At 45.1% G+C, this 26,842-nt stretch overlaps 2 protein-coding genes across 2 annotated transcripts; both read right to left on the bottom strand.

The window, feature by feature from the left end:
* Window positions 1-4,391: 4,391 nt before the first annotated feature.
* On the bottom strand, window positions 4,392-14,188 carry LOC128062997 (cationic amino acid transporter 3-like). The gene is made up of 12 exons (XM_052655520.1): window positions 14,059-14,188; window positions 10,559-10,960; window positions 9,822-9,980; window positions 8,812-8,989; window positions 8,497-8,609; window positions 8,106-8,328; window positions 7,790-7,929; window positions 7,583-7,685; window positions 5,712-5,908; window positions 5,346-5,512; window positions 4,969-5,077; window positions 4,392-4,513 (listed from the first exon to the last, which is right to left on the bottom strand). The coding sequence occupies exons 2-12, from the start codon at window positions 10,929-10,931 to the stop codon at window positions 4,392-4,394; spliced, it is 1,884 nt and encodes a 627-aa protein (XP_052511480.1). The 5' UTR covers window positions 10,932-10,960; window positions 14,059-14,188.
* A 6,950-nt stretch (window positions 14,189-21,138) lies between these two features.
* On the bottom strand, window positions 21,139-26,542 carry LOC128063039 (cationic amino acid transporter 3-like). The gene is made up of 11 exons (XM_052655593.1): window positions 26,074-26,542; window positions 25,355-25,513; window positions 23,885-24,062; window positions 23,582-23,694; window positions 23,188-23,410; window positions 22,898-23,037; window positions 22,694-22,796; window positions 22,119-22,303; window positions 21,745-21,911; window positions 21,367-21,475; window positions 21,139-21,200 (listed from the first exon to the last, which is right to left on the bottom strand). Exons 1-11 carry the CDS (start codon window positions 26,540-26,542, stop codon window positions 21,139-21,141), a joined length of 1,908 nt encoding a protein of 635 aa, XP_052511553.1.
* Between the last annotated feature and the right edge of the window lie 300 nt (window positions 26,543-26,842).

Genomic DNA, 26,842 nt, shown 5'->3' with positions numbered 1-26,842 from the left:
ACACCTACCATCTTACTTGGGTTTCTCTTACGTTGGATGTGGGGTATCTCTTCATGACTGCTCCAGCAAAGTGCAGCTGCTGCTCCTTACCTTTGATGAGGTGTATCTCCTCACGGCCGTCCCTCCTTGCCTTGGATGTGGAGTAGCTCCTCTTGGCCCTCCTGCGCCCACAAAGCCATGGCTCCTTGGATGTGGGATTGCTCCTCTCGGCTGCTGCCCCTGACTCTTGTGTGGGGTAGCTCCTCCCTACCACTGCCCCTGGCCTCGGGCATGGGGTAGCCCAGATTATTACAAAGTGACAATGGGACATCATTTACTTCTAAGGTCACCCAAGGGGCCTCTGAAGTATTGGACATTACTTATTATCTCCTTTGTGCCTGGAGGCCTCAGTCTTCAGGAAAAGTAGAAAGAGCCAAGCAATTCTTAAAATCAACTATAAAAAAAAAAACCCAGGAGACCTCCCTGGGATGGAAGGAGGCTTTAAAAAGAGCTCTCCTCTGCATCCGTATTGACCCTAAGGAACAGGTTGGTCTTAATCCTTATGAAATGCTATATGGGAGACCTTTTGTTTATGTCAGTAACTTCTTCTTTGATCCAGAGGCTCAGACTCTCTGGTCTTATACCATGGCCACTGGGCAATTCCAACAGGATATATACTTGTGGGGTGTCAACCAGGACCCAAAAGATTCTAAAGAGTCACTACTATCTGCTCCAGGGACTCAAGTCCTAATTAGTCTGGAAAGATGGGTCTCCAAAGGCTCAACTCCAGCCCACATGGAAGAGCCCCGATCCTGTAATACTTTCTACCCCCACAGCAGTCAAGGTACCAGGACATGACTCCTGGATTCACTACTCACAAGTCAAACTGTGGAAGAAAACAGAAGAGGATACTCAATACACCTGTGAGCCCCTGGGAGACCTCAGATACCTATTCAGAACTACAAATGAGTGCCATTCCAATGAATGCCCCCCAAATTAAGTTTCTGGGGATAAGATTTCTCAGGATATCTCTAAAGAGCCAACACAGCTTGGCAGGGGTTGTACTCCAAAAGAGACAAGAGATAGATTTCCTGATCCCTGAACAAGGAGGGACTTGAGCCATCTTGAATGAGACATGTTGTTTCTGGGTAAATACCTGCAGCTAAGTTAAAGTCTCACAGTCCTCAGGAAAAGCATTCAGACCTTACAGGGTCTCAAAGAAAGATCTGGAGAGTTCTCAGGGTGGCTACAATCTCTCTTTGGGGGATCCTCCTGGCAATGGGAAATTTGGACTTGGCTAATGCCCCTGCCAATCCCTGTTATCACCATATTGATGCTGCTTATGATTGCTCCATGTATTATCAGTTGTCTAAACCGTTTTGTCTCTGCCCAGGTCAACAAGCTACAACATGCAGTGTCAGTTCAACAAGGATATATAAAACTAGAGCCAACCATGGAAAATATCTCTCACCCATGGACGGACACCACTATAAGGACTCTGAGGCTTGAGACTAGCAAGAGGGGGAGGCCCAATGCCCCCTCGCTGTCTCAGTTCAGCATCCAGAGAGACCTTGACTCCACTATTCCCAAAGAATTGGGCCTCCCATCTCTTGAGGGGGCGATTAGATAGTTAGGATAACAAAAAGGAGTCAAGAATGGTGCTGGCTAAAAGACAAAGAAGGGAAAAGCCCACAAAAGTAGAACAAAGGAAGGTCTGAGGACGGGAGTGAGAACCTCAACTAGAACAAACAGCACTCCTGGCTAGCTCAGTTTACATAGGGTAGGCCCAGGGAGAGGAGATAAATGTGTAAAAAGAGGAGCCAAAATTGAGCCAGGGGCTTCTCTTCTCTTTACGTCTTTTGGGTCGGTCTGCCCTCATGCCTTGAGGATGTATTTTCCTTTGCTTTCTAAATAAAACTGAGCTGTAACTTGGAGCTGTAATACTGGTCCGCTGGAAGAAATTACATGGTGCTATAACACTGGTCTGTCCAAGGAAATTTACACGGGGCTGTAACACTGGTCCATTGGTTATTTCAAATTTTTGTCACGATGAGACAGAACTGAGGAAATTACAAACTCCCCCGACATTACCATCTGAGCCATCAGGGAAACCCATACTTCTTATACCAAGAGGATGTTAGATTAAATTATAAGACAATTAGATACACTATATTTAGATCCACAATGAACCTTAACACATATTATAATACATATATCGTATGTACATATTTTATGCATATTAATTATACACATACACATTTAAATATATGTACATACATACACATGTACAAGCATATGTTATTTTACTGAGCTTCACAGATGTTGCACTTTTTTCCAGTTGAAGATTCATGGCAACCCTTGGTTATCAGATGATGATTCACCTTTTTTAGCAATAAAGTTCTTTTAAATTAAGGTATGTACATTTATTTAAGACAGAATGCTATATGGCACACTGAATACATTGCAGTGTAGTGTGAACATAAGTTTTACATGCACTGGGAAACCAAAAAATTGCATGTCTCTCCTTAATGCCAATTCTCTTTACTGTGGTGGTCTGAAATCAAACCAGTAATGTCTCTGAGGCCTGCCTGTAGGGTGGTATCATTTAATTATTACAGAAAGTGCACAATTTTTCTTTCCTGGAGAATGGCCCACATTCTGGGTTTGGCTGATTGTGTTTTCAGTTGAAATTGGAAGCTATCCCTCATGACTGATATGATCTGGTATTTGATCTGGAGATTGATTATATTCTGATACAACTTTTCATCAAGACTATGGGTGGCGTTCTGTTTTGCCATTACAGCACAGTGGGAAGCACATTATATCTGGCTGTTCCACAATAAGGGAAGAACAAGAGTCAGGTGATGTCAACCTCTTTCATCAAAGTTTCACCTGACAGTTTCAGCCTCCATTGTTTCCTAAACTGATAGTTTCAGTAGAACTTGCAAGATAGTGATTTTTGCCAGTTCTGTTAGTCCTTCTCCATCTACTTTTTAATTCACCTAACAATTTTGCTGTACATTTTCTTGACCACCATACCCCCATCGCTCAACTGCAGTTGTTCATTGTCACAAACAATACTTCATTATTACTAGCATCTTCAGTGTCCATAATCTCCATTTCAATCATTCTGTTTTTCATCAATAACTTTTAAAAAATTTTATTTATTTTAATTGGAGGCTAATTACTTTACGATGTTGTAGTGGTTTTTGCCATACATTGAGATGAATCAGCCATGGGTGTATATGTGTTCGCCATCCTGAACCCCCCTCCCACCTCCCTCCCCATCCCATCCCTCTGGGTCATCCCAGTGCACCATCACTGAGCACCCTGTCTCATGCAGTAACTTTTTAATCTTGTCTCTGCAATTTAACTTTGTTTTAGTTCCACTCAACTGTAACCATTTATCAATCAACCATTACTTCCCATCTTATTGCCTTTCCTCTAGCAATGCAGAAGGCAATGACACCCCACTCCAGTACCCTTGCCTGGCAAATCCCATGGACGGAGGAGCCTGGTAGGCTGCAGCCCATGGGGTCACTAGGAGTCAGACACGATTGAGCCACTTCACTTTCACGCATTGGAGAAAGAAATGGCAGCCCACTCCAGTGTTCTTGCCTGGAGAATCCCAGGGACGGGGGAGCCTGGTGGGCTGCCATCTCTGGGATCACATAGAGTCGGACATGACTGAGGAGACTTAGCAGCAGCAGCAGCAGCTAGCAATGCAGGTGTTTTGTTTTGTTTGTTTCAATTAAAAGCTTGTTTTAATCAGCTCTATTGTGTAAGTCTAAGAGTCTTTGACAGAAAAGTAATCATTTATACCTTCTTACATGATATCTCAATAAAGTTGGGAAAAAGAATTAAGATGATCATTTCCCTTTACCATTATGAAATGATCCACTTCATCTGTTATTATTTCTCTTTTTCTCAAAATCTACTTTGATATTACCATATCTCCCCTAGCTTTCTTGTGTTACTGTTTGCACAGTGTATCTGTTTCCTTCCTTTTATGGCCAACATAGCTATGTCCTAATATTTAAAGTGCAACTCTCAACACAATATACAGTTACCTGTGTTTTCTTCCAGAAGCAGCAAACTTCTGGCACAAGAACTTGTTTCTCATGTGCCAGGTTAATATTTTATTTCTTCCTCTGGTTGCTGGTAATATTGTTGTACTTTGTGAAAATTCATCTTGGTGCACACTTATGAAGCATGTGCTTTTCTGTATGTATATCATGCTTTGAAAAGTTTACTTAAGAATTTTACAACATAAAAGTCATTTTGTTTGCTGGCAATAAATTCAGGCTTTAAATGCCTATCACCTTTAAATTCCATAGAGACTCACAGTGTCCCTTGAACCAGCAGATCCTCCAGTGCCTGGAAGGACTTCACACAGCATTTGCTTCCTCTGGTTAAGATGACTCAGTACCAGGAATGTTTTCATCAAGAGCCTGGAAAGTGGAGGCTGGTGGCTGTTGCCCATTGTTCTGCTCCAGGCTGTGTTGGATTCCATATCCAAAATAGATGGCAAAGCCTAGGAGGGAAATGAGACAGTGAGATGGAAAGTAGGCTCTTTCCTCACTTACAAATGCCCAATGGGTTTCCTGTTATGGCATCTGACACAATGTGGGGGGAGGGATAGTAGGAAGAGGATTGGGTTCAGTCACTCAACAGTGCTCTTTGGGGCACTTCCCTGGTGGTTCCATGGTTAAGAATCTGCCCACCAATACAGAAGATTTGAGTTCAATTCCTGGCCTGGGAACTAAGATCCCACCTGCCTTGGAGCAACTAAGCCTGCACTGAGACCGCATGCCAAAACTCAGCAGTTACCTGTGACTACAGAGCCCACATGGTCTGGAGTCTGTGTGTCACAACGAGAGAGAAGCCCACAGACCACAACAAAGAGCCCTCAAGCTGCAATTAAGACCCAATGTGACCAGATAAATAAATATTAACAAAGAACCCTCTTTTCCATAGAAAACCACTCACCAATCACATTCCAGATGCCAAGTTGGACCCAGATTCCAGACGTCATCTGCATCATCAAGTAAAGGTTCACAAAGATGCTCACCAGCGGGAGGACAGGGAGAGCAGGGACCTGTGGGCAGAGTCAGCTCATCCCTGGACACAGCCCAGACATCTGAAAGGGAGACCCTACTGGGGTGGGAAGACTTCAGTCCAATCGCAGCTGTGTGTGCAGTGTCTACTTAGGTTGGGTGTATAAAGGACTAAGTGTGGATCAGGGAAAGGTCCACTGGTTTTAGCAACTCCCCTTCTTCCCTGGTCCAGCAAAGGCTGTTTAGACCTAAAGCCACACAGATCTCCTTCACTCAGGGTGGACACTTTGGGCACATAAGGTCACCTACCCTGAATCTAAGAGGAGAGGGGTTCTGGGGCTGCCTCCAGATGATGACCGTGATCCCAATGATAAGCAGCAGCAGCAGCACAGCCACTGTGGTGTACACGGGGTCTCCAGAGAACACAAATTTGGACCTTTGAGCCAGTATCATGGTCAGGATCATCAGCAGGAGAACTGCAAGGGTCAAGGAGGAGGAGAACAGGCTGGACTCCAGAAGACCAAAGCATCAGGACCTTGGGTCACACCCCTCCCCAGGCTGCCCATATCAGGAATGGCCATCATATGCCCAAGACACCTCAACAGCCAAAGACACAGGTTCCCACCCTATCTTGCCAATTTCAGAATATGATCAAAGAGAAATCCCACTGCTCACCAAGCAGTAAGGCACATCCGTAGACAATTTGGCCAGATTTCCGGGTGGGGTTGGTGCTAATAGGGTCACACAGACTCTTTAGAATCCTTGAGATTCCTGCTTCAGGTACAGATTCCAAAGGACTTGCTTCACGTTCAGAAGTGCCAATTTCATTTTCTGTCTTCTCCTTCTTGCTTAAATTTTGGTCTGGTTGGTACCTGAATTAGAGGTATTAAAGATATATTATTAGATTGGAACAAAAGTAATTGTGGTTTTTACATTGTTGAAATTTACCATTTGATATTGGAATACATTCCGTGGCTATATTATACAACATTTTATGCACATTATGTTTTTTTTTTAAATTTGCTGTTAAAATAAACAGCAATTGAAATCTCCATTTCAATCATTCTGTTTTTCATCAATAACTTTAAAAAAATTTTATTTATTTTAATTGGAGGCTAATTACTTTACAATGTTGTAGTGGTTTTTGCCATACATTGAGATGAATCAGCCATGGGTGTATATGTGTTCCCCATCCTGAACCCCCCTCCCACCTCCCTCCCCATCCCAATATTTATTTTAGACTATAGAAATGATGTTAGACAAAAAGCAAATTTGAGTGATTTTTCTATTTGAGTTCAAAATAGGTCATAAAGCAAAAGAGACAACTTGCAACATCAATACATTTGGCCCAGGAACTGCTATTGAATGTACAGTGCAGTGGTGGTTCAAGAAATTTTGCAAAGGAGATAAGAGACCTGAAGAAGAGAAGCACAGTTGCCGGCCACTGGAAATTGACAACGACCAATTGAGAGCCCCTTGGACTGCAAGGAAATCCAACCAGTCCATCCTAAAGGAGATCAGCCCTGGGTGTTCATTGGAAGGACTGAAGTTGAAGCTGAAAGTCCAATTCTTTGGCCACCTGATGCAAAGAGCTGACTCATTTGAAAAGACTCTGATGCTGGGAAAGATTGAGGGCAGGAGGAGAAGGGAACGACATAGGATGAGATGGTTGGATGGCATCACCGACTTGATGGACATGGGTTTGGGTGAACTCTGGGAGTTGGTGATGGACAGGGAGGCCTGGCGTGCTGTGGTTCATGCGGTCGGTAAGAGTCAGACATGACTGAGTGACTGAACTGAACTGAACTGAACTGAACTGAATTGAGAGCCATCATCAAAGCTGATCCTCTTCCAGCTACATGAGAAGTTTCTGAAGAACTCAACACTGACCCTTCTATGGTCATTCAGCATTTGAAGAAAATTGGAAAGGTGAAAAAGCTTGATAAGCAGGTGACTCATGAGCTGACTGAAAAGCTTTTCTAAATTGTCATTTTGAAGTTTCACCTTCTCTATACAACAACAACAATGAACCATTTCTTGATTGGATTGTGACATGTGATGAAAAGTGGATTTTATATGACAACTGGTGATGACCAGCTCAGTGGTTGGACTGAGAAGAAGTTCCAAAGCACTTGTATCAAAAGAAAGATCAGAGTCACTGTTTGGTGGTCTGCTGCTGGTCTGATCCACTACAGCTTTCTGAATCCTGGTGAAACCATTACATCTGAGAAGTGTGCTCAGCAAATCAATGAGATGCACTGAAATCTGCAGTGCCTGCAGCTGGCATTGGTCAATAGAAAGGGCCCAATTCTTCTCCATGAAAATTTAAATTCCATTTAAAATTCACGGTTGGAAACTGTAATTACGTTTGCACCAACCTAAAAACATCCGCCCATAGTCTCCCAACATAGTCGGCCCCATCAACTTTTTTCCTGCCTTAAGCCTAGTGCAGCACTTAGAAAGTGGCATGGATATAGAAGATGATCACCTCCCCCATCAATCCCCACCAGGTCAAGACCCCCAGTCAAGGTATAGCAGAGTCTCACCTGAGGACAAGAACAGAAATCACCACGAAGGAGTAAGCAAGCAGGGTCCCAATTGCCATGAGGTCCACGAGGTTACTGAACTCTAAGAATAATGCTGTGACCCCTAGGATGAGGGTACAAACAGGGTGTGGGGAGAGAATGAGAAACCACTGGAAACATACAAGTTAAGGACATTGATCAAAGAAGGAACGAGTTTTGTTCACACACCTGCAAGAGTTCCGGAAGCCAAGATGGCCATGATGGGAGTGCGTGTGCGGGGATGGATCTGGGCAAGTCCTTGGAAAAGGAGCCTGTCATCTGCCATCGCGTATGTCACTCGAGACATGGAGAACATGGTACCCAGGAGGCTGGAAGAGATGATGGAAGCACAGGTGAGAACATGGAGAAGTAGGACAGACCAAAGGTTCTCCTCCCTAGTCTACCTGAGGTGGAGTAAGATGTCTTTTCATCTTGTCTCTCAAATAACAAGGGATGGGTTACCTGAATATCTGATGGTAGATGGAGAGAAAACTTTGACACTCACCTGGATGAAAGAGCACAGAATGTGCCAACAACCACGACGTATCTGGCAGGGCCCCACCCAATATGGAGAAAAGCCTGCGGCAAGGGGCTCTCAGGATGAATCTGGTAGTAGGGCACCATGAGAGTGAGTGCCGCTGAGACACCAAAATACGCCAAAAAGCAGATCAAGAGAGAGACCACGATGCTGAAAGGGATGGACCGCTGGGGATCCTGGGCTTCTCCCCCTGCAAGATGGGAGGAAATACTGGGTCAGCAAACATGCTGGGGTGAAAGCACAAAATCAAATTCCCCCCTCCATGTTCAAAAGCAGGTAACCTTCTCCCAACCCCTATGTCTGAGGACGGCCCAACCTGTGCCCAGACCCCCGATGGGAAGCACAGTGACCATGTTACCTGTAGTGGCGATGGCATCAAACCCAACAAACCCGAAGAAGCATGTTGCCGCTCCCTGGAAAATCCCATCAAAACCAAAAGGTGCAAACCCTCCAGAACCCAGAGGGCCCAAGCTATGATGAGAGAAGGAATGAGGAAGAACATGGGTGAGATGAGTTCATGCATCCCTACTGGACTCCTCCCTTCACACCACAAGTCCTGGCCCCTAGGACCCCCATCACTTAGACCCATCACCCCAGATCTCTTTAGTCCCCACCTTATTCTCAGCCCCATACCATCTGACATGCATACTGTGGACAAGGCTCCCCTCCTAACCTAGAGGAGTCATTGGATCCAGCTGCAGCCAACATGTAGTCCTGTTCCGTGAGCTGCCAGTTGTGCAGGTCTCCCTTAATGAAGCCAGAGAGGATGATGAAGCCAAGAACCAAAATGTTAATGCCCGTGAACCATTTGTTAACCAGTGCTGACTCACGGGCTCCGAGAACCAATATTCCTGTGGGAGAGATGGAATATGAGACATTCAAGATAACCAAATCCATAGACACAGAAAGCAGACTAGTGGTTGCTGGGGGTTGAGGGTTGTGGAGGGTGGGAGTGGACAGATGGTCAGTGAGTGATCAGTGGGTACAGGGTTTCCTTTAGGGGTGATGCACCTGTTTGGAACTAGATGGAGGTGATGGTTGTACAACATCATGAATGTACTAAGTGCCACTGAATTATACACTTTAAGATGGTTAATTTCTTATTGTGGACAGTGTCACATGACATGCACAACGATCAAAGCACCATAGTGTCCACCTTAAACTCATACAACGTTGTCTGTCAATTATGTCTCAAAGCTGGGAGCAACTGTGAAATGGTTAACTTGAGGCTAGATGAATGTCCTCTCAATTAAAAAAAAAAGAAGTTTGATCTTGGTGCAGAGGAAGAAAGTTGTCATTTGAAATCAATGATTCTGAGCTGGGGAAATTTTATCTCCCAAGGGAATTTGGGGGATGTCTAGAGACATTCCAGTTGTCACGATTTTGGATATGGGCCTCACAACTGTCTCATAAATAAAGGAAATTCAATCATCAGACAATGACTTAAAAAAAAAAAAACCTACAAGGCACAAGACAGTCCCTCAGACTAAAGAATGTTCCTACCGAGAATGTCAGCAGTGCCAAGGGTGGGAAACTATGGTCTATGTCTTGCTTTCCTCTCTGTCATATCACAAATCCTTTTCCAGTACTAATTCCCTCACCATTCTGCCACCCCAAACCTTTCCCACCCTAGATCCCCTCCCGCTCTCCTCTCTTCCCATCCTATCTTTGACCCCATCTCACCCATCATCACCAGCACCACACCCAGGGCAAGAAAGTCAGGATACTTGGCCAGGAAAGAGGGCACATGCAGTGGGAAAGTTCCTCTTAAAGTTCGAGACATGTGGTTCCCAATCAGGCTGTCGAAGGTGGAGCTCCAGGCTCTGGCGACACTTGCAATGGCTGCAGGTGCAGAAGAAGAAAGATTCATGAACAAACTTTAATTGAACCCCTACCATGTGCCATGGGATGTATGTCATGGAGGGGAGCAGACAAAGTAATTAATCTCGAAGAGTTTCATTTCACGGGATAGGGAGAGAAGATACAGCTGATTCACAAAACAGCCCATCTGCTCAGAGTGTTAGGAGGAGGTCGGTGTTTTGCAAGAAAAGATAACAGGAAATTGGGACCAGGAGGGCTGGAAGGTAAGAACTGAAATTTTAAGCTGATGTGTAAAGAAAACTTCCATGAAGCCAACAGCTGAGCAAAGGCTTCAGTGTAATGAAGGGATGAGCCTGTGGGTCATGCGTCCCTCCCACCCACTCACTCCCTACAGTTCCTTTTACTCTGGGTTCCTAGTCCATCACTGAAGGAAAGAATAGACCTGGGTACAATGGAATTGTGCCTTTTTCCTGCCACCATTACCCACTTCCCCCCGCAAAGTGGATAAGGAAGTTCTCATGAATGAGTTGAAGACCCTAATCCCCCCTCCTTGTTTCCTCATCTCAACTCCCACACCTTTCCCCTCCCCATCATCTCACTGATGGCGTAGGACAGTAAGAGGTTCCAGCCAGTGACGAAGGCACACAGTTCTCCCACAGTGACGTAGCTATAGAGATACGCAGAACCGGACCCAGGGGCTCGGGCCCCAAACTCGGCATAGCAAAGCCCAGACAGCACAGAAGACAAGGCGGCCACCAAGAAGGAGACGACGATCGCTGGTCCAGCTTTGTTCCTGGTCACTTCTCCAGGCAGGATGTACACGCCAGCTCCCAGGGTGATGCCCACACCCAAGGCCACCAAGTCGAGGGTGTTCAGACAACGGGACATGCGGCCCTCAGAGCCCTCCCTGGGCTTGAGCGGCCGCCTGCGGACCAGCTTCTGACCGCATTGACGGAGATCCTGACACCGCATCCTAGATGGAGTTGTGGATCTGTGATCTGCTGTGAAAACAAGACACCAAGCCATCAAGAGTGTCCATCCAGCACTGGGCCCGGCACACAGTAACTGCTTAATTGTTATGACTTGGGTGGGTAAGAATCATGAGAGTTTTTTCCTTTCTTTCTGTCTTTCTGTTTGCCAGGCTCGTGGCTTGCAGGATCTTAGTTCCCTGACCAGGGATTGAACCTGGGTCATGGCAGTGAAAACCTGGAATTCTAACCAAAAGGCCACCAGGAACACCCCGGAAGGTTTCTTAAATTTTTATTTTAATTGAGGTATAGTTAACGTACAATATTTTTAAATTTCAGATGCAACCTTATTATAAAATATTGGGAAAGATTGAAGGCAAAAGGAGAAGGGGGTGGCAGAGGATGAGATGGTTAGATAACATCACCAACTCAATGAACATGAATTTAAGCAAATTCTGGGAGATAGTGGAGGACAGGGGAGCCTGGTGTGCTGCAGTCCTTGGAGCTGCAAAGAGTCAGACACGAGTTGTTGACTGAATAATAATATAAAACCTTGGCTGTATGGCACCAAATGTTCATAGTCACAGTATTTATAATATCCAAGGCATGGAAGCAACCTAAGTATCCATCAACAGATGAATGGGTGAATAAAATGTGATAGGCATATATGAATATGTATGTATGCACACACATCTATATACATATATGTGAGGTGCTTATACTAAGCGAAGTCAGACAGAGAAAGACAAATATTATATGGTATCACTTCTATGTGGAATTTGAAAAAGAATATGAACGAACTTGTTTGCAGAACAGAAACTTAGGGGAAAGGCTTGTGGTTACCAAAGGGGAAAGGTAGGGGGGAGGGATAAATTAGGAGATTGGGGTTAACATACCCACACTTATATATGTATAAAATATATAATCAACAAGGACCTGCTGTATAGCATAGGGAACTCTACTCAGTATTCTATGATAACCTAGATGGGAAAAGAATCTGATAAGGAATGGATATATGTATCATTGAATCACTTTCTGTACACCCAAAACTAACACAACATTGTAAATCAACTAAATTCTGACATAAAAATAATAAAAAAAAAAGAGAAGTGTCCAGAAAACGTGAAATATTTGAGAGCAATTGAATAAAAGCACATATTTATTCAGAGGGGAAAGAAGCAAAAATAAATGACAGGACTCTGTGTCCTCTCCTTTGGGGCATGGAATGTCTCCTCACTACCCAGCCCTGCAGGGCGAGGCTGACCCAGTGACCATGAGTTACTATCTGCAGGCTTCTGTCTGTGATATTTCAAAGTCCAAGTTTAGTGTTTTGGATTAAGCGTGTCACTGAGCAGGACTCTGTGAGGTTTTCCCAAAGTAGACCCCTATCCATGTCCTCCACCTGCCTTTTATCTGTAGACAAACCTCAAAGAATAAATTTAATCAGAGAAGTGAGAAAATGCAGAATGAAAACAGTCAGGCAAGACAAAATAATAATACTTTAGCTGTTAAAGTTCTTCCTCAAGGATCACAATAATACTCTGAGTCATGTCCTTTGGAGTGTTTTGCAGATACTAAAACCCTCACCAGGTGGAAGATGTTGGCTGTATGCTACCCACAAGTACAGAGACCCCAGACTGTTTGGAACCAGAAAGTTGATGATGCTGACTTCCAATTTCCTCACCACCATCCAATCAGAAGAGTGTCCATGAGCTGATCACAGCCAGCTGCTTGAACACTATGACTCTTCACTACCTGGTCCAGGGCAAGACACACAGCACTGAGGGCACTAGGCCACTGTGGCCCCCTTTGCCCAGCAAAGCAATAAACTCTTCTCTTTTCTACTTCATCCAGAACTCTGTCTCCAAGCATCTACTGGGCATCAGTGAAGAGAGGCTGAGTTTTGGCTACAAGAACAAGCATTCAAACAGCCAGAAAACTCTGATGAGAATCTTGGCTTCACCATCATCTCTCTGTCTTTGGAGAAGTCATTTACTTCTATGGACCTCCATTTCCTCTTGTTCAAATATGATGACTATAAAACAATTTTAGTTTTATAAGATGAGAAGAGTCCTGATGGCTGATTGCATGATAATGTAAATATAATTAACATTACTGAACTGTACACTTAGAAATGGTTAAGATGGCAAACTTTATAACATATATAATTTACTACCATATTTTAAAATTACTGCCGATAATAAATAATACAGCCAGCTTCACATTGGGTTAACAAACCCAATGGTGACTTAATTTACTATAAATCACCATACAGCCCTCCTCCCAGATACCAAAATCCATGGATGGTCAAGTCCCTTGCAGCCACCTGGGCATCCATAGAGGAGAAACCTGCAGATACAGTGATCAACACTACACAGGGGACTGACGTCAGTGGTCCACACACCATAAACCCTATACAAGGGGAATCTTTGATATTGTTTGAGCACTAGTCAGAAGAGTCTTAGTTCATTTAAACTGAGGTGGATGAACCTAGAGCCTGTTATACAGAGTGAAGTAAGTCAGGAAGAGAAGACAAATGTCATATATTAACACACATATACATGGAATCTAGAAAAATGGTATTGATGAACGTATTTGCAGGGCAGGAATAGAGGCACAGACATAAAGAACAGACTTGTGGACACAGCAGAGGAAGGAGAGAGTGGAACGGGTTGAGAGAGTAGTGAAGACATATATACACCACCATATGTAAGATAGGTAGCCAGTGGGAACCTGCTATACGACACAGGGGGCTCAACCTGGTGCTCTGTGATGACCTAGAGGGGTGGGATGGGGGTGCATGGTAGGGAGGTTCAAGAGGGAGGGGATATATGTATACTCATGATTGTTTCATGCTGTTAGATGGCAGAAACCGACACAACATAGTAAAGAAATTACCCTCTAGTTAATAATAAATTTAAAAAAAGTCTTAGAATCTCCAGGAACTGATTAAATCCCAACCGATTCTCACACAAACACAACAGCTCCCAGCTTTCATCTAGAAAATGGGTCTCTCTACCCTCAGTCAGGAGCCGGGCTGACCCCCCGCACTCTGGGGTTGCCGCGGTCTCTTTAGGAAGATGTGAACCCATCGCCCAGTCTCCTACAGGAGAGGGTGACCCGAGACTTACTGGATCCCTGGAGCAGAGCCTGGAGCACTGGGTCAGTCAGGGAGGCTGAGGTTAAGCCGTGTGGGGCTGGAGCTGAGCCATCTCCAAGAACCGAAGCGGGGAGTCCTGAGCACAGAAGACAGCCTTTACCCCTGGGATGTGGGGTGCGGATGGGGTTGAGTGGGTGGGGAACAGTGTTGCTATCAGCTCTTGACACTTATGTGGTTACCCTCAGGAGGTGGTTCTGAGAGGTTTTTTTTTTTTTTTTAAATTGTGGTAAAGTACCCATAACATACTATTTACCATTTTAAGAGTACAGTTCAGTTACGTTAAGTACATTCACATTTTGTGCAACCAAACTCCAGAGCTTTTTTCGTCTGGCAAAACTGAAACTCCATTCCCATTAAACAATTCCCCATGTCTCCTTTCCCAGGTCCTGGCAATCCCCGTTCCTCTTTCTGCCTCTATGAATCTGACCACTATAGGTACTTCATTTAAGTGGAATCTTTCAATATCTGTTCTTTCCTGTCAGGCTTATTTTATTCAGTACAATGTCTACTAGATTTATGCATATTTTAACCATTAAAAAAACAACTGATTTATTTTGGGGTTGTTAGGTCTTTGCTCTGCACGTGGGCTTTCTCTAGTTGCAGTGAGTGGATCTGCTCTCTAGTTGCAGTCATGGACCTTTCATTGCAGCGGCTTCTCTTGTGGTGCATGGGCTTCAGTGGTTGCTGCTCGTGGCCTGAGATTGCCCCACAGCTTGAGGAATTTTCCTGGACCAGGGATCAGACCCGTGTCCCCTGCACTGGCAGGAGGATTCTTATGCATTGTGCCACTAGGGAAGTTCTTGTGTGTTTGTGTGTGTGTTAGTCACTCAGTCATGTCCGTCTCTTTGGAACCCCATAGTCTGTCCATGGGATTCTCTGGGCAAGAATACTGGAGTGGGTTGCCATTCCCTTCTCCAGGGAGATCTTCCATACCCAGGGATCAAACCCAGGTCTCCTGCATTGGCAGGTGGATTCTTTACCATCTGAGCTAAATACTGAATAACACTCCATTATGGGTACCTACCACACTGGCTCATCCATTTAATGGTCACTGGACACTTGGGTTGCTTTCATGTTTTAGCTATTGTGAATAATGCTGTTATGAACATGAGTGTAAAAATATCTCTTCCACAGTATGCTTTCAACTCTTCTGGGTATAGGTTCAGAGGTGGAATTGCTGGATCATATGGTTTTAAGGTTTCTTTCTGCTTGTGATGGAGAAGATGTTCACATATTGAGGAATGGAGAAGTCATTTTGGCTTATCCATGGTTCAGCCTGAACTGCGTGTGAATTAAGACTGCCTGTCCAACGCTCACAGCTCATCTGCTTTAACCACTGAGGTAAAGAGCGTCTGTTTTGAAGATAAGGATGAATAACTCCCCTCTCATGGCCTCCATGTTCACACTCCCTATGAGATAAAGTTCCCTTCCCAGACACCAGGGAACTGCTGTCTCGCTGTCTCTGTACTAAGTCCGTCTCTTTTGAAACCTTGAAGGAACACACCCTGTCATGTTGATGTATGTGCTCTGTTTGGGTGAGGTATAAGACTGTGCTGGAAACCATGCTTCAACAGAGCATGTGCCTGTTTTTATGTGTCTGTTGGCCATCTGCATTTCCACCTTGAAAAAAGGTCTAATCATTTCTTTTGCCCAGAAGAAATGTTGATCAGTAAGAGCCTTTTATGTACACGGGATATTTTTTTGTTGTTGATCTGGAAAAGATCAGTTTTCATTCCAATCCCAAAGAAAGGCCATGCCAAAGAATGCTCAAACTACTGCACAATTGCACTCATCTCACATGCTAGTAAAGTAATGCTCAAAATTCTCCAAGCCAGGCTTCAGCAATACATGAACTGTGAACTTCCAGATGTTCAAGCTTGTTTTAGAAAAGGCAGAGGAACCAGAAATCAAATTGCCAACATCCGCTGGATCATGGAAAAAGCAAGAGAGTTCCAGAAAACATCTATTTCTGCTTTATTGACTATGCCAAAGCCTTTGATCACAATCAACTGTGGAAAATTCTGAAAGAGATGGGAATACCAGACCACCTGACCTGCCTCTTGAGAAACCTATATGCAGGTCAAGAAGCAACAGTTAGAACTGGACATGGAATAATAGACTGGTTCCAAATAGGAAAAGGAGTACGTCAAGGCTGTATATTGTCACCCTGCTTATTTAACTTCTATGCAGAGTACATCATGAGAAATGCTGGACTGGAAGAAACACAAGCTGGAATCAAGATTGCTGGGAGAAATATCAATAAGCTCAGATATGCAGATGACACCACCCTTATGGCAGAAAGTGAAGAGGAATTAAAAAGGCTCTTGATGAAAGTGAAAGAGGAGAGTGAAAAAGTTGGCTTAAAGCTCAACATTCAGAAAACGAAGATCATGGCATCCGGTCCCATCACTTCATGGGAAATAGATGGGGAAACATTGGAAACAGTATCAGACTTTATTATTTGGGGGCTCCAAAATCACTGCAGATGGTGATTGCAGCCATGAAATTAAGAGACGCTTACTGTTTGGAAGGAAAGTTATGACCAACTTAGATAGCATATTCGAAAGCAGAGACATTACTTTGCCAACAAAGGTCCGTCTAGTGAAGGCTATGGTTTTTCCTGTGGTCATGTATGGATGTGAGAGTTGGACTGTGAAGAAAGCTGAGCACCGAAGAAGTGATGCTTTTGAATTGTGGTGTTGGAGAACACTCTTGAGAGTCCCTTAGACTACAAGGAGATCTAACCAGTCCATTCTAAAGGAGATCAGTCCTGGGTGTTCTTTGGAAGGAATCATGCTAAAGCTGAAACTCCAGTACTTTGGCCACTCATGCAAAGAGTTGACTCATTGGAAGAGACTCTGATGCTGGGAAGGATTGAGGACAGGAGGAGAAGGGGACGACAGAGGATGAGACGGCTGGATGGCATCACCGACTCGATGGACGTGAGTTTGAGTGAACCCTGGAAGTTGGTAATGGACAGGGAGGCCGGGCATGCTGCAATTCATGGGGTCGCAGAGTCGGACACAACTTAGCGACTGAACTGAACTGAACTGAACTGAAGAGCTTTTTAATGTTGATCTTACAGATCAACATGTTTTTTGATCAGCTGATCTGTAAAAGCTTTTTATGTACATGGGATTCTTTCATCATGTGTTGTGTTGCATGCATGCTTAGTTGTGGCCGACTCTGTGACCCCTTGGACTGCAGCATGCCAGACTTCCCTGTCCATCACCATCTCCTGGAGCTTGCTAAAACTCATGTCCATCGAGTCAGTGATACCATCTAACCATCTCATCCTCTGTCATCCCCTTCTCCTCCTGTCTTCAGTCTTTCTCAGCATCAGGGTCTTTTCTAAGGATTCAGTTCTTCGCATCAAGTGGCCAGAGTATTGGAGTTTCAGCTTCAGCATCAGTCCTTCCAGTGAATATTCAGGACTGATTTCCTTTAGGATGAACTGGTTTGATCTCTGCAGTCCAAAGGACTCTCAAGAGTCTTCTCCAGCACCACTATTTGAAAGCATTAATTCTTTGGTGCTCAGCCTTCTTTATGGTCCAACTCTCACATTCGTACATGATTTACTAGAAAGACCATAGCTCATAGATTAGACCTAGCTTTAAACTCTCATTTTCTTTTCAATTAGTTTCACAAATATTTTTTTCCCAAACAAATACCATGCATTCCCCTTGATAACAACTTCTAAATAAAATTTTCTCTGTTTGGGAGCACATAAAGTATTATATGTACATGTGATTCTTTTGTCACATATCTCATCAAATATAGTTGAACACTTTCTGTATTCCAGACACTATTTTGGCTGCTGGGAAGAAAATAGTGTCAAAAGTGTGATGGGCTGAATCCATATCCCTGCTCTCAAACTCATATGTTGAAGTCCTAAACCCCAGGAACCACAGACTGTAACTGTATTAGTCGTTGGGCCTGAAAGACGAAATTAAACTTAAACGAGGTCACTAGAATGGATCCTAACTCAGTATGACTGATGTCTTCATAAGAAGAGGATTAGAATGCAGGGAGTATACACAGAAACGAAGAGGTGAGAGATTTAGCAAATGTGAATACAAGACACCTACATGTAGTGAACTTCATAGAAACAGAAAACAATAAAAAAATATATTTAATACATATGTCCTAGATAGATACATATTTTATGCATGTTGATTTTACATATATACTTCCATATCTTACTATGTACAGATACAATCACAGTACAGCCATAACTTGTTTTTTGTGTGCTTTCCAGATAATGGTTCTTTTTTTCCTTTCTTTCTTTCTTTCTTTTTTTTTTCTGCAAATTAAAGATTTGTGGCTACTGAAGTTAATGTTTACCACATTTTAAAAAATATTTAAAAATCAAGGTATGTACATTATTTTTTTTTTACAGAATGCTCTTGCGCACTGAATAGAGTGTAGTATGACATAACTTTTACATGCACAGGGAAACTAAAAAATTTGTATATGACTCCGTTTATTGCCAGTTCTTTTTATTGGGTTGTCTGGACTCAACCAGAGATATTACTGAAGTATGCCTATATGGGTGATAGTATTTGATTAATGAATGAATCTCCAGTTTGGGTCATATCACTTATTTTATTTTGTTGGTTGCACTGTGCAGCTTGTGGGATCTTAGTTCACCCATAAGGGACAGAACCTGCAATCCCTGCAGTGGAAGCACGGAGCGGTAATGACCAGACCACCAGGGAATTCCCCTGGTTCAATAGTTATGAAAATGCACCCGTTTCTTTCCTGGAGAATTACCCACATTCTGGTTTCAGTTAATGGCGCTTTCACTTGAAATGCGGATCTATCCCTCCTGACCACTATGAGCTGGTGGTTGAGCTGGAGGCTTGGCTACATTGCGATGCAGCTTTTCAGCGAGTCTTGCCTATCACAGCACGCGGAGTAGCACAGGATATCCGGTTGTCCCGGAAGTAAGGGAAGGGCGATAATCAGGTGAGGTCAGCCTCTTCCATCAAAGTTTTCCCAACAGTTTCAGTCTCCGTTACTAGGATCCTACACCTTTAATTTCATCACGGCTCTCAATTTGGTGATTTTCCTACTTCTGTTCAACCTCCTCCATCTAGTTAAAAAAATATACTTGCTAGTTTTCTTATTTGGCTGCTCCAGGTCTCAGCTGTGGCACCTGGGGTCCTTCATTGTGGCGTGAAGACTCTCCCTGCGGCAGGCTTCTCTCTAGCAGGGGTGGGCAGGCTCAGTCACCTGCCCGCCCCCACCCCCAGCATATGGGATCTTAGTTCCCTGACCAGGAATCAAACTCATGTCTTCTGCACTGGAGGGTGGATTCTTAACCACTGGACCACTGGGGAAGTCCCCTGTTCCATCTAGTTTTAATTCACCTAATAACTTGCTACTCAGTTTCTTTTTAAAATTAGTATTTCGTTTATTTATTATTGGCTGTCTGGGTCTTTGTTGCTGCGTGGGCTTTTCTGTAGTTGTGATGAGCAGGGGCTCCTCTCCAGTTGTGGTGCACAGGCTCCTCATTGCAGTGGTTTCTTCTGCTGCAGAACATGGGTTCTGGGAATGCAGGCTTCAGGAGTTATGGCTCCCAGGTTGTAAAGCACAGGCTCAGTAGCTGTGGCACAGGCTTAGGTGCTCCATGGCAAGTGGGTTCTTCCTGGACCAGGGATCAAATCTGTGTCTCCTGCATTGACAGGTAGATTCTTAACTGCTGGACCACTGGCGAGGTCCCATCTTCCATCCTGTTTTATATCATTTCATGAGTTTTCTACTCCATTTCTTTTTTTAAAATATAATTTCATTTATTTGTTTATTTATGACTCTTCTGGGTCTTTGTTGACGAATGGGCTTTTCTGTAGTTGCCGTGCACAGGCTTCTCATTGTGGTGGTTTTCCTTGTTTCAGAGCTCAGGTTATAGGGTGTGCAGGCTTCAATAGTTGCAACTCATGGGCAATAGAGCACAGGCTCAGTAGTTGTGGCCCAGGGGCTTAGTTGCTCCATGGCGTGTGGGATCTTGCTGGACCAGGGATCGAACCTGTGTCTCCTGCACTGGCAGACAGATTCTTTACCACTGAGCTACCAGGGAAGCCCGCTACTCAGTTTCCTGACTTTCATCCCTCCTTCACTCTATTTCAGTTGCTCAGGCCCGCAACCAATCCTTTACTTCATTATAACCGCTGTCTCCATTGTTCATAATCTCCATTTCAAGCATTCTGTCCTGCAACAGCCAAATTTGTCTTTTCAGTTTCACTTCCTATTTTTCAGTTCCACCCAACATTTATCAACAAACCCTTACTTCACAACCCCTTGACCCACCTCTGCCAGGGCAGATTTTTTTCCCAGTTAAGAATTTTTCCTAATTAACTCTACGCTGCAGCTTTAAGAGCCTGAGGCAGAAAAGTCAAGAAAAATGATTATTTTCACTATTGACACTATATCTCAATAACGCCAGAGGAAAGGCACGAATGAGCATATCCCTTTGTCATTATGAAAGTATCCACTTTTTCTGTTATCACTCTCTTTTCCTTAAGGTCAGCTTTGTCTGATATTGATGCAGCCGTGCTAGCTTTCTTGTGTTACGGTTTGCACAATGTATCTGTTCTTTTCGTTTTACTTCCGATATATTTGTGTCCTAATATTTCAAGTGCAATACTGGACACATATACTGTTACCTGAATTTCCTTCCCATGTGGGAGTCCCTGGTGTTTTTACTGGAAAGAGGCAGGAGGAGGAGTTTCTTACGTGCAGGTGAGTATTTTGTTTCTTCTGGTTGCTGCTTACGTTGTAGTTTTTTGTAAAAAATCATCTTGCTGCACTTGACAAAATTTTAAAAAGTTTATTTAACACTTATGCAATGTTACAGTCACTGTGTCCATGAACAATAAAATACAGGGGTCTAAGTGCATCCGCCTTCACAGTCCATAGAGGCTCACAGTGCCCCTTGAAACAGAAGATCCTCTAGGACACAGAGGGATTCCACACAGCATCTACTTCCTGTGGTTAAGATGGCTCAGCATCAGGGATGTTTTCGTCAAGTCTGGGAGGTGGAGGCTGGTGGCTATCGATGATTGTTCCCTGCCAGGCTGTGTCGGATCCCATATCCAAAGTATATGAGAAATCCTAGTAGAGAAATGAGACAATGAGAAGGGAAAGTAGGGCTTCTCCTCACTTACAAATGCAAAATGGGCTCCTATTATGGCATCTGACACAGTTTAGGGGAGAGGTGGTAGGAACAGGATTGGGTTCAGTCACCCAAGAGGCCTCTTTATCCCAGAAAGCTACTTACCAATGGCATTCCAGATGCCAAATTGGGTCCAAGTCCTCGGAGTCATCAACATCATCAAGTAAATGTTCACAAAGATGCTCACCAGTGGGAGGACAGGCAGAGCAGGGACCTGTGGGCAGAGTCAGTTAATTTCTGAACACACCCCAGAAGTCTGAAAGGGAGACCCTACCCCACATGGGTGGGAGACTCCAGTCCTTTTCAGGCTGTGCATTCAGCGCCTACTGAGATTGTGTATGTAAAGCACTGAGTGTGGATCAGGGAAGGGTCAGTTTATTTTAGCAACTTATATTCTTTAGGGCAGCAAAGGATATTTAGACTTCAAAGCTTGCAGACTTCATTCATTCAAGGTGAACAGTTTAGGCACATAAGGTCACCTACCTTGAAGTACTCAGGAGCTGGGTCCTTGGGCTGCCTCCAGATGATGACTGTGACCCCAGTGATGAGCAGCAGCAGCAGCACAGCCACTGTTGTGAGCCCAGGGTCTCCAGAGAACACCTGGCTGGACCACTGGGCCAGGATCACACTCAGGATGGTCAGCAGGAGAACTGCAAGGGTCAAGGTGGAGAACAGGCTGACTGAAGAAGCCAAAGACGTCAGGACCTTGGCTCACCACCCCCCCCCCCCCCCCACCCCAGGCTGCCCACCTCAGGAAGGGCCATCGTATTTCCAAGACTCCTCAACTGACAAAATACACACCCCCACCACCTCCTGTCAGTCTCAGAATATGACCAAAGAGAAATTCCACTGCTTACCAAGCAGGGAGGTACATCCATAGACAATCTGGCCAGATTTCAGAGTGGGGATGGTGCTGGTAGGGAACCACAGAGTCTTCAGAATCCTTGAGGTTCTTGCTTCAGGTACAGGTTCTGAAGGACTTGCTTCATGTCTTGAAATATCAGTTTCCTCCTTCTTGCTTAAAGTCTGTTCTGGTTGGTACCTGAATTACAGATATTAAGGCAGTGTTAACAGCAGCCTTTACTCATCCAACATTAGGCAGCCTGTTCCACCTCTCTCTTGCCTTAAGCATAGAAGGGCATTTAGAAGGTGGCTTGAAGACAGATTTAGAAAAAGACATTTAAAAGCTGTTTGCAATGTTGAGGTCTGGGTTTGATTCCTGGTTTGGGAAGATCCCTGGAGAAGGGGAAGGCTACCCATTCCAGTATTCTGGTCTGAAGAATTCCATGGGCTGTAAAGTCCACGGGGTTGCAAAAAGTCAGACACGACTGAGCGACTTTCATTCACTTCAATTTATGAAGGCAGAAGATGATTACCTCCCCATCAATCCCCATGAGTCTGAGACCCTAGTCAAGGTGCAGTGGAGTCTCACCTGAGGACAAGCACAGAGAAAGACACCAGGGAGTAAACAAGCAAATTCCCAATTGACATGAGGTCCACAAGGTCACTGAACTTGAAGAGCAATGCCAAGAGCCCTAGAATGAAGGCAAAACAAGATGGTGGAGGGAGGGAAAAACTGGAGGAAATACCCAAGCTAAGGAAGTTGATCAAAGAAGGAGTGGGTTTCGTTATCCACCTGCGATATTTCCAGAAGACATGATGGCCATGATGGGGGTTCTTGTGTGAGCAAAGACACTGGCAAGTTTCCGGAAAAGGAGCCCATCACGTGCCATATCCCTGATCACCTCGGGTATGGGGAAGAAGATGCTCTGGAGCCTGGAAGCAAAAAGAGGAACATGAGGACAGACTGGGGCATCTGCTCCCTGGTCTACAGCTGTAAGGTGTCTTTATCTCTTGTCTCTCTATCCCAAATTGTTGGCAACCTGAGCATCTGACCGTAGACGGGGAGAAGACCATGATACTGACCTGGATGTGAGAGCACAGAGGGTGGTAACAGCCACGACATATCTGGCAACGTCCCAGCCGATGTAGAGAAAAGCCTGCGGCAAGGGGCTCTCAGGGTGAATCAGGTAGTAGGGTACCATGAGGGTGAGCGCGGCTGAGACTCCAGAGTACGCCAGAAAGCAGATGGAGATCGTGATCAAGATGCTCCAGGGGATGGAACGACGAGGGTTCAGGGCTTCTTGCTCTGCAACAGTGATGGAGGTGCTGGGTCAGGAAAGCACACTGGGGTGAAAGCACAAAATCCCTCTCCTTCTTGTACCAAGAAAATAAGCCTAACCTTCTACCCACCCCTGTGCCCAAGGGGCAGCCCAATCTGTCCCCAAACCCCTGATGGGACACGCAATGACCATGTTACCTTTAGTGACAATGGCATCAAAACCAACAAGTGCATAGAAACATATCGCTGCTCCACGGAGAATTCCACCAAGGCCAAATGGCACAAATCCTCCAGAGCCCAGAGGACCCAAGCTATGGTGAGAGAAGGAACGAGGAAGAACATGGGTGAGATGTGTTCAGCCATCTCTACGGGAATCCTCAGTTAATACCACAAGTCCTGGGCTCCAGACTCCCAACATTTGAATCCACCAGCCCAGGTCTTTTAGTCCCAGCTCTGCACCCTCAGCCCATGCATTACTAAGGTCAAGGATACCACCTTAACCTAGAAATGCCACCCGATCCAGGTGTGATGGATGTGTAGTCCTGTTCTGTGAGCTTCCAGTTGTGCAGGTCTCCCTTAAAGAAGCCAGAGAGGATGATGAAGATGAGAACCAAGACGTTGATGCCTGTGAACACTCTGGTAACCAGAAGTGACTCACGCGCTCCCAGAGCAAGTGCCCCTGTGGGGAAAACAGAATATGAGATGTCCAGAATAACAAAATCCATGGAGACAGAAAGCAGACCGGTGTTTACCAGGGGCTGGAGGTTGTGGGATTGGGACACATGGGTGGACAGTGACTGCTCAGTGGGTGCAGGGGTTCCTTTGTTGTATATGTTTGGAACTACATGGAGGTGATGGTTGTACAACGTTGTGAATGTGCTTAGTGCCATGGTATTGTATACTTTCAGAAGGTTAATTTTATTGTGAGATGGTAACCATCTCACAGTATATACACCTAACACCTTAAATTTACACAATGTTGCATGCCAATTATATCTCAATAAAACTGAAGATAGTAAAATGGTTAATTTTATGCTATATGAATTACTTCCCAATTAAAAACACACCTTTGGTCTCAATACAGAGGAAGAAACTTGTCCAAGTAAATTGATTCTCAATGGGGGTTGATTTTGTGCCCTAGGGATGTTTGCCAACGTCTGGAGACATTTTGATTGTCATTGTCACTACTTGGGAGATAGGCATAGTATCTAAATAGGCATGGTATCTAGTGAGGAAAGTTCAGGAATGCTATATATCTGGCAATGATAAATTGCCAGATATATAAATTAAGAAAGTCCTACAATGCGAAGAGCCAACTCATTGGAAAAGACCCTGGTGCTGGGAAAGATTGAAGGCAAAAGAAGAGGGCACCAGAGGATGAGATGGTTGGATGGCATCACTGGCTCAATGGACACGAGTTAGAGTGAACTCTGGGAGATGGTGAAGGACAGGGAAGCCTGTAGTCCATGGAGTCACAAAAAGCTGGCCCTGACTTAGGAACTGACGACAACAGCAGTGGACAGGACAGCCCCCAATATTGAAGGCTGTTCCGGTCTAGAAGGTCAGTAGTTCCAAGAGTGGGAAGCAACAGTCTGTGTCTTGCCTTCCAGTCTCTCATACCCCAGACCGTTCTTGGTGGATGGATTGTGCCTGTGTGCTCAGTTGCTCAGCTGCATCCAACCCTTTGCGACCCCATGGACTGCAGTCCACCAGGCTCCTCTGTCCATGGATTTTCCTAGCAAGAACACTGGAGTGGGTTGCCATTTCCTCCTCCAGGGGACCCTCCTGACCCAGGGGTTGAAACTACGTCTTCTGCATTGGCAAGTAGGTTCTTTACCACTGAGCCACCAGGGAAGCCATATCCCAGGCCTTTATTCCAAGTCCTAATCACCCATGATTCTGCCACCCCAAGCTTTTCAGCTCCTCTGCCACACCCCTCTCTTCCCATCCTAATTTGGACCCCTATCTCACCTGTGAGCAGCAGCACCACGGCCAGGGCGATGAAGTCTGGGTAGCGGGCCAGGTAGTCGGGCATGTACTGAGAGAAGGCTCTCTGTAACGCCTGAGAGATGTGGCTCCCGATCAGGCCATCAAAGGTGTAGCTCCAGGCCTTGGACACACTGGCAGTGGCTGCAGCAGGAGAAGAAACATTCATTGATAAACGTGACTTGGATCCCTCTATGCACCATGGGATGCATCTGGGGAGGAAATTTACAAAATGTCAAATGTCAAACAATTTATTTTCATGAAGTGGGGAGGGTAGACCCAGATGATTCACAAACTGGGTCAATAATTAAGTGTTTTAGTGGGAGATCAATGTTATGCAAGAAAACACGGAAGAGGGAACAAGAGGTCTGGGAGATAAGGATTAAAATTTTAAATCCAGTGCTAATGGAAACTCCATGAAGGCAGAAGCAGAGCAGTAACTTCAGTATGGTGAGGGAATGAGCCTGTGGGCCATGCCTCCTTCTCACCCACTCCCCACGGTTCCCTTTCCTCTGGGTTCTTGGTCTATCATTTAAGGAAAGCAGGGGAGAGCTGAGTAGAATGAAGCTGTGGAGTTTTCCTAACACTATTACTCTCCTCGCCTCACAAAGTGGATGATAAAGTGCTCGTGAATGACTGAAGACCAGATCCCACTCCTAGTTTCCCGGTCTTCAACCCCACACCTTCTCCAGCCATCATCTCACCAAAGACATAGGACAGTATGAGGTTCCAGCCAGCGATGAAAGCCCACAGTTCTCCCACACTGATGTAGCTATAATGATATGCAGAACTGGTCCACTTTATCCGTGTCCCAAACTCAGCATAGCAGAGCCCAGACAACACAGAAGACAGGGCGGCCACCAAGAAGGAGATGATGATCGCTGGTCCAGCGACGAACAGGGCCACCTCTCCAACCACGATGTACACGCCAACCCCCAGGGTGCTGCCCACACCCAAGACCACCAGGTGGAGGATGTTCAGATGACGGCTCACGGGAATCTCAGACTCTTCCCTGGGCTCCAGGGGCTGCCTGCGGATCAGCTTCTGACCACACTGGCGGGGATCCTGACACCGCATCCTGGGTGGAGTTGAGGAGCTGTGATCTGCTGAGGAAGAAGACACCAAGCCATGAAGAATGTCCATTGGCCCTTGGCCCCGGGAGTCCAATTCCATGGAGCACTGGAGTGATGGGGGGCAGGTGGTGAAAGGACACTTGGGGCAAGTTCTCCATCTCTGAGTGTTGGTTTCTTCAAACATAAAGAAGCCTTTTAACAAGTTTCAAAGTTACTGGAAGGGACTTCCCTGGTGGCACAGTGTTTAAGAATCTACCTGCCAACCCAGAGGACACGGCCCAGGAAGATTCCATATGCTGAGGGGCAACTAAACCAGTGCACCACGACTACTGAGCCTGTGCTTTGGACCCTGCGAGCCTCAACTACTGAGCCTCTGTGCCTTGAGCCCATCCTCTGCAAC

The sequence above is a fragment of the Budorcas taxicolor genome, chromosome 18, assembly GCF_023091745.1.
Source record: "Budorcas taxicolor isolate Tak-1 chromosome 18, Takin1.1, whole genome shotgun sequence".
NCBI lineage: Eukaryota > Metazoa > Chordata > Mammalia > Artiodactyla > Bovidae > Budorcas > Budorcas taxicolor.
The sequence above is the reverse complement of the archived record's forward strand: the minus strand, read 5'-3'. Positions and strand labels throughout refer to the sequence as shown.